The sequence below is a fragment of the Camelina sativa genome, chromosome 20, assembly GCF_000633955.1.
Source record: "Camelina sativa cultivar DH55 chromosome 20, Cs, whole genome shotgun sequence".
NCBI classification, from domain to species: domain Eukaryota; kingdom Viridiplantae; phylum Streptophyta; class Magnoliopsida; order Brassicales; family Brassicaceae; genus Camelina; species Camelina sativa.
The window spans coordinates 18,209,710-18,218,553 of record NC_025704.1 but is presented as its reverse complement, the minus strand read 5'-3'; the positions used below and the strand labels follow the sequence as shown (position 1 = coordinate 18,218,553).

General features: G+C 37.3%; 1 protein-coding gene across 1 annotated transcript; it reads right to left on the bottom strand.

Moving 5' to 3' along the window:
* Nucleotides 5,969-7,000, bottom strand: LOC104771145 (agamous-like MADS-box protein AGL36). Its single transcript, XM_010495620.1, has one exon. The coding sequence runs from the start codon at nt 6,994-6,996 to the stop codon at nt 6,004-6,006; it is 993 nt and encodes a 330-aa protein (XP_010493922.1). The 5' UTR covers nt 6,997-7,000; the 3' UTR covers nt 5,969-6,003.

The window sequence follows — 8,844 nt, the reverse complement described above, 5'->3', positions numbered from 1 at the left end:
TATTGTTTGACCAAATTTAATATATATATATATATATATATATATATAAAATATATAAAATTTAGAATACAAAATATATTATAGCAAAAATATATAGCTGGTGTTTACAAAATCGTAGTACAAATATTCCGCTACTATTAATTATAATATAACAAATAAGAAATGCTACTAATAATTTTCATATAACGATAACAAGACGCTATTATAGAGTGACAAATAATAGCATAGAGAAAAAGTGCTATTGTATTTACGCCTTCTAAGATAGCACCGGCAAAGACAGCGTTTACGAAATCGCTATCTAAACGATATAATAGAGTTTTTTCGTGTGCTAAGAATACATATATTTCTTGTAGTGTGTTTATGAATTTATTCAACCTTGCTTTGATGATTCCCTTAAACATCCTAGAGTAGTTTTCTAGTTGGGTTTAAAGGGATAATCAAAGGGGGAAACTGATCTTAGTTTAGGTGACAATTCTTAGGGTTTGTTAGATTTATATGCTGTTTATTTTATACTTTAATTCTAAGTTTTTGCTTAATGCTTTAATTTAGCGTCATGAACTAAGTATGATCTAAAGTGTGTGTGCGTCGCTAAAAACTTGCATATGTGCTTGACCTAGCTAAGATGTGTGTCGTGTCATAGGAAGCACATACCACATACCTATGGAACTTCATGGATTAGAATCAAACCTGTTTTAAATGATTTGATCTATGCGTCGTTGCCTGCGATAGTTGAGTAACGGAGTATAGAGATCTTAGGCGGTTAGCTTGTGACCTATAAGTTAATGGTTCTTTCGTGTTTCGTAGTCCGAGTCTTAGATAAACAAACTAATCCTAAACTTTCCTAGATAGATAGATCATCAAACCTTTGCGATTTCTCTTGATGCCCAATGCTTGTCTCATTTATTTTACTTGCTTTATTTACGTTATTTGCTTACTTACGACCGTGACAACCAAAACCCCTTTTTATTGAATCATAGCCTTACTTCTCTTCCGACGGATTCTCTAGACAACAACTCTCTCTGTGTAGGATTGATCCTTAAATACTACTACCGATTAGTTGTGCACTTTCAGCCGTCTTATGGTCTTTTTAAGGTAAAAGATTTGGAGTGAAAAACCACACACATCACTCACCTCCCGCTCACTCTACGGGATCTCCTCTGATATTGGCGCTCTCATCGCACTACGGGTAATGAAACAATGGGTTGCTCTAGAATCAAACATGACGTGGGACCTAAACCTGCCCACTAATAAGGTCCCTATACAAATCTTATGTCCTAAGAAACCTAACACTAGGATTCACTAGGTCTTAGTCTAAAATACTAGGATTCACTAGGTCTTAGTCTCAGAAGTTATACATGTGATCGCATCGACAATGGTTCCACTGGTCTCCACGGTCAAGTACACCCGCGGCGCCTGCTTGATTTGTGCCATCGGCTGCACTCCTGGCTACACTCCATCACTCCTGGCTACACTCCATGCTGCGCTGTTGCCACCGCCATCTGGTGCAACTTGGGATACTTGGCCTTGATATGCCCAGACTCCCTGCAGTGAAAACACACTCAAGCTGCCGTTGGGCCACTCCTCTGTGGACAGCTCGCCATCTTGTGATCCAAGCTACCGCACCCAAAGCATCCCACACCCCTTGGCCTCTGCATAGCCTCCCACTTGCTCTTGGTTCCCTGCACAATCTTGCAGCCCTTGCCAGAACCTCCATGATGATTATCCCTTCTTGGCTGAACCGTTGGACTGACCGTCACGACATGTGCACGGATGTTCTCCTTGATCTCAGCTGAGGTCTTAACCAACTCCGCCCTCCAAAATGTACCCTCAAATCATTTTGAAGCGCCGACATGAACCTCCTGACCTAAGACTCCTCATACTCCATTTCTCGCCCCCATATACCACAAGTCGACTGAATTTCACATTAAGCTCACGAACCGACCGAGTCCCCTAAGACAATTGCAGAAGCTTCACCTCCATATGGTCTAGTGCTTCTCGAGGGAAATACTAGCGGTTGAACTCCTCCACGAAATCAACCCAAGCCATCTCACTCTGCACCCTCCTGGCAGCCATCGACCTCCACCACAAGTGAGCATCGTCTGCCAGGTTGTGGACCCCTCCTGGAATTCCTACGACTCGTCGACGCCCTCGACTATCACACTCTGGTCCACGGTGGCACTAACAACTAGGCCTCTGCCCCTACCATGACCACGTATGCATCCACGATTTCGTCCACGACCACGTCCTCATCCACGACAAGTGACAGCACCACCTCTAACTACTACACTACCATGAACAGGAGGCTAAGAAAAAAATCGAAAACCATACACAGAAACACAACTTACCGTGAAATCTCATTGAAGGCTCGTAGAGGATGTTCTAGGAATCCATGCCACACATAATCGACCAACTCACATAATCAATCAAAGACATGCAAATCCAAACATCAACAACAAAAACACAGTGAACCGTACCTATAACCGTAAGGGCTCTGATACCAAACTGAAACGATCCAACCCATTTTTTTTATTTTTAATACTTTATTAAACTAATGATCCCGTACTCACTAAATACCTAACCCAAATCAAACAACAACAAATAACATAAAACGATACCATTAACCCAGTAACCAATAAACCAATTATCAATTCATCACAAATAGTAATAAACCATCCAACAAAGTCATTAAACATTAAACCAACAACCTAGAAACATTCTAACGACTCGAATCTAGCAGCCTAACAGAAGCCAGACAACACATCATCGAGCCACTAGAACATCCTCCTCTTCATCGCTGTAATTCCACGATCACACTTTTCCTTTAACTGCACCAAAAACACAAATGAGATGTGTGAGTATTATAATAAGGCAATCCTCCCATCTACTGGGCTATACACACAAGCGAAAAGATAAACACAATCAATACAGAAAGAAACAAGCAAACCAGAAAACTCTGGACACACGCTTTGACTCTGCGCACTTACGTCGACCGACGCACTCCTTACATCGACTGATGCAACGTCCTTGCATCGACCGATGGACTCCTTGCATCGACCGATGCAATTCCTCGCTTTGCCGTCAAATCTATAATTTCGTCTATCGATGCAATGCAATCATGCAACACATCACTGCACACGATCTCCTCCGTCCCCTCTCGGCTCTATGATGCCGAAACCAACCTCCAAAGGCCACAATACTCACAATAAACACTCACATAGGAGCACATAAGCATTCAATACCCAAAATCACATAAAAACACAAATCTAATCGCTTAGATCATCCATGGTCATGCACGCAATGACGAATATGATTCTAATACCCACGAAAATACTCTCCTAACAAGCTCCTCTCACGTATTCAGCCTCAGATCGCCACTCCCATTGACAGATCTCACAAGAACTGGCTAGAAATCTCCTTAAAATCATAGAGAACTCTCAAAAATGTTTTTTTCTCTTTATTTTTTTCTCTGGAACAAAAAAAGTGGGTAAAACTCTCTAAAATGTCGAGTATTCTCCTTTTATAGCCGACCTTAGGGTTTTCCAAAACCCAAAACGCAGCAACACATACGTTTAACTCAAGCTGTCCCACAAAAAAGTACCTTGCATCAACCAATGCACACCCAAAACCGGGATTTTGGTTTGCGGGCGTTACACTTCCAAACCTTGACCGGACCACCTTGATAAAGTTTCAATCGTAGTGGCTCGTAGCTGTTTGTTGGCTTGTCCAACCATAGCACGGTTCGGGCGTTACAGATGATGAATTTGTTTTTAGATGTTCTGCTTATTGGCTTATTTGTTTATGTTTTATTTATGGTTGTTATTCCGATTGATTGTGTGTATAGTTTGTAGATGGAAGGATCACCTCATAAAATTTTTCTGGTAATACTCACGCATCTCATTGTCTATATGGTGCAGATAATGTGTGCCGTGAAATCATAGCGATAAAGAGCAGAATTATCTAGGGTCTAATTTGTATGTTGTTGGATTGTTATTATTATTGGAACCTAGTTTGGAAGTTACTTTATACTTTTGTTGTTCAAAAATAAATCAAAAACCTTAAAATATAACCTATTTCTCGTAGAATCGTTTCTGAAGATAGCAACGGAAGCAACCCATATTTAGTTAGATAATAAATAAATAAAAAATACAACTTTTTTTTTTCATTTTCTTCTTTCCTTTTTCGCGATTCCCTCTCGACGTAACCGGCGATTCACACCTAAATTCCATAAAAATCAATTAGTTCACCTTGAATGATTGATTTTTCCGGCTTTCCGCCGCCACTGCACTTCCTCGATCTACGCCCAGCTCTGTTCTTTTCTATCTCTATTCAGTTGTTTAATTCTCCTGGTAACAACCGTCGTGGTGGTGCTGATGATGATGACTTCACTTGGTCGTGGTGGTGGTGGAGGCAGAGGTGTTGGTGTTACTGGTGGAGGGAGATTCGTTACGTATCGACGCCTTTTACTGTGTCTCCGTCGGCTTCTCAGTCACCTAACTTCTATGGTGGTGGTCTCCGATCACAGCCTTCTTTCCCCGTTGAGCAAGATAAGTAATTTAAATCAATCACCATCTCACTCTGCACCCTTCTCAGTCACCTAAATATTTTTTTTTTTCTTATTCTTCTTCGTGTTGTTGTTGACTTGTTTTCTTTTTTTTGTTCTATCTCTGTACTACTGATTTGGATCTTCAAATATGAGTTGCTATCTACCCACCACTGCAAATTAAGCTCTTTATTTTAGCTCAAACTACTGCAATTGTGTACTGGATTCTATAAAAATTCTTATGCTTATAATTTTAAAACATTTATCTAAATCTAGGAACCCTGTTTGTCTAGCCTCGATTGGGTAATGGATTGTTAGTGCCTCAATATCTTATAGAATCAGCTTTTTTCTTCGTTTTGTGATGGTTGACTTCGTGAAGCTATAAATACTCCACTCTGCTTAAGATCTGACATTTTCTTACATACGCTTATCAACGTGATTGCTAAGTGAAAAGGAGTGGAACTTCATGTATTCTTGTATGCTCAAGGTCATACTGATTTGGATCATTTGCAATTTTTCTGTTGGCAAGTATCTTTCTGAGATACTTGCAGAACGTCACAAGCTTACGCCATACTGTTATAATTAGAGTTTCTTTTCTTCTTCGTAAGATCTACTATAATTTTTTGTTTCTTGCGTCAGAACTAGGACTTTTATAGTGGAGAATACAAGTTCTTTAGTGGAGATGGTCTTAGTTTACTGATTTTTATTGGTTATAATGGATATTATATTCATAATAAATTAGAATTGGTTTGGTATATCTTCCTTCCGCTATGCATATTGGTTTGTTGTTGGTTTATTTTTGGGTGTAATTAAATATAATAGAGTATTTAATTCTATTATTTTTAAAACGCGTCTGGTAGTTTCATTGAATCATTATCCTGAATTTAGTACCAGACTTAAAGGAACTATAATGAATAAACCACAAAAATGTAATAGATATTTTGGTCACTGAAATGTGTCTACGAATGTGGGTACTTAACATGCTCTTTATTTTTTGAATTTTAGCACTAAATATCATCGTTTTCTGAAAAGTCAAACTAATTTTGATGGTGATTAAACATACTACTTCACAAAATAAAAATAAAAATTGCCCACATTTTTGGGTGGCAAATATGATGATAAGAATAAGTTATTTTGTGAAAAAACAAACTCTAGTTAATTTGCCCACATCTTTGGTTGTACCTGATTAATTGTTTTATTATATTTCAAAAAAACTAATTATTTTATTTCGAAAAAACTAAACTTCTTCAATAAAACTAAAATTGATATGCTATGATGCACAAATACATTTCTTAATAATCAAAATAAGATAAATGCATTCAGGTAGAACCCTTAGCCAACAACAATTAATTGAAAAAAGAATAAAAATAAAGACAACATTAAATATTTTTTTCTGAAATGAAGAAAATAAAACTCATAAATTCAGACAACTGAAAACTACAGTAAAAATATGCTTCTTTTAATTAAAGATTATTGTTAATGTATGAAGCATAAACACTGGTAGTAGAGGTGGTAGAGGAGGTGATGGAAGGCATGTGATTGGTGATGGCAAGATCACCAGTTGGTTGTTGGTGATAGTTGTAGTGGTTTCCATCTATCAAAGGAATTCTAGCATGTCCTCCATCATAACCCACATTTTGTGCCAACATCATATCATTAAATGAGTTTTCTTGATTCAGATACTGATTGGAATTCAGATCTACATTCAAATTCATGTTATGATTTAAATGAAAATTCAAATCATGATTCCAAGTCATGTTATTGTAGACTCCTTGAATATGACCATAAAAATCATGCGAAGTATGATATTGAACCGGTTCTTGCAGATTTTGATTCATATTCATATTTTGGTATGGAATATGAGCACAAAACTCTCTAGCAGCACTTACCGCGGCTGTATTCACACCAACAGCAAAATCTGCAACAGCAGAAGGATCTATATCCGCAACTCCAATAGGAAGAGGAGATAAAGAAGAAGACTCACCATTTTCTAAATGAATTTGCATCCTTTGAGTAAGCTGATTGATATATTGATCAATATAGCGATGCAAATCGTGAAGGTCACTTGCACCATAATGATACTCCGACATCTTTCCTTCAAGACAATCAAACATAAATCGTTTAACTTGTAACTCCCGATTCTCAACAGCCAGCTTGTCTACTTGCTCTTTGATTTTGGTAATCTGCTCCCGCAAATACGTTTCTTGATCCATCATCTTTTTGTTTCTTGTTTCCATCGGCATCTCCATAAACTTCATTGCCACCTCTTGTGCACCTTCCTTTGACGGCCAAACCTCTGGTACCGACATATACGGACTGTAGATGACCCCACAAGCTTGGACACCACAAAGAGTTGTCAACTCGTGAAGTTTCTTCGTTATCCCTTTCTTCCTCTTCATGAATGTTTTTTTTCTTGATCTCTCATTGGCTATCAAAGATAATTTCAATTTCCTCATTATCTTTTTTCTTTTATTTTGTATGGTTTGTCTAGTTTGTTGGCACAAAGACTGTTTATATAGCAACGAAAGGGTTTCCCTATTCATTAGGTTTCTTATCACTAAGTCCAAATTAGAGGCAATAAATCTTTTATCAATTTACTATGTGTTTATCTATATATAGATCCTTATATTTCTGTGTGTAGTTGGTGCATTATCATTAGCTTATTACTTAATATAATATATATATACATATAAGTTATTTTTATTATTAAAACTAATTTTATCTAGCTTAATTTGTTCATAGATTGTTAAATTTGGAAGAATTTTGTCAAAAAAAAGAAAGAACATATCTAGAACGTGCGGTTAGTAATATAAGAATACTTTTGTGAATAAAATTTGAAATATAGAAAAAAATATATTAGATATAATACCTTTAGAGGCGTTATGCCAGCTATTTTTATTTAAAAATACTTTTTATTAGCTTATTATTAGAAGTAATATAGCAGGTTTGAAAATATTTCATTTTGAAAGAATTACTAAAGTAGTGCATATATTTTGGTTTATTACTAGACTAGCACATATAAAGTGTTACTTACTAGAATAGTACTAATTTGTTGTAAAAAGACTTTAAACCATGTATTAATTTCGTAACTACAAAAGTGTCATTTTCATTTATAAATGGAAAAAATAATTAATAATAAAAACACAATGAAACATTAAACCCTAAACAACAATAGAAACCAAGGAGTCGTTTGTGTCGTTTGAACCGGAGTAGTGATTCAAGTGGCTTTTGTCAACAATTCTGGTAGAATTAATTTAAGAAGATGTTATGTTCAATAAATTATGACGATTATGTTGTGGTATGATTTGGGAACTAAAGAACGAACTTGTTGATAGGTATCAAATCGACAATAACAATGGAGCGAGGCGAATTCTAAAAGATGTTGGCGAAGAGTAAAAGGATGTAATAAACAACGGAAGTGGGGAAGAAAAGGAAGAGTCCACTTGAAAGTTCCTGGGTCGACTGTGAAGTTTGTTGGTGGACAGCGAAGTTTCGGATTTTTTGAAATTTTTTTTGGGATTCATCGATTAAGAGGTAATTTATGGGTCGGCCCTGGTTTTGTTCAGTAGAATAATTCTGTTTAATTTTAAAATCTTATCTATTTGTTGGTTTTGGGGATGGGTGTCGATCGACACCAAAGGAAGTGTCGATCGACACCATCAATTTTTGGTTCGACCATATTGATTTAAATTGTCGATTTGGTTTGGTTTGATTTAAGTGAAACCTTAAAATGGGGTTATTTAAGTGGAAAGTCGACCTAGGTCGTGGTTTCAGTGTTGTTTCCCTTTTTCAGAGAGAAACAGAGAGCAAGAGAGCGTTCTTGGGAGATTTTGGAGTTTTGGTGCTTTTCCTTGGAGATCTTTCTGTGGGAGTGAAGATCCAGGGCTTGAGACGTAATATAAGGTTGCTTGGGTGTTGGATTCGTCAGTTTGGGTCAGAAACTTTCTACAAAAGAGGTGAGTGCATGACCATGGCTGATCTAAGCCTGAGATTACCTTTGTCTTGCTTGTTATGTGATGTTGTGGTGTTTTTCTTGCTTGTTATGATTGCTATAGGGTTCTTACGGTTTCATCTGACTTTTGGTCAAGTTATGGACATATAGGAGGTGAAGAGGAGCGAGATTCGACTCTTGGCTTTGATCAGATCGCATCTGCGGAGTTAGTGTCGATTGACACCATGGAGCAGTATTGATCGACACTGAGGGGTAGTGTCGGTCGACACCAATAGCCCCTGTCTATCGACACTTGGCTGGTATCCGTCGACACCTCCCTTTTCAGCGAGCAGATGATACTTGTTTCCCTGGT

What these genes read in the sequence shown, in the direction of transcription:
- LOC104771145 (XM_010495620.1), bottom strand. Translation starts at nt 6,996, where the DNA reads ATGAGGAAATTGAAATTATCTTTGATAGCCAATGAGAGATCAAGAAAA.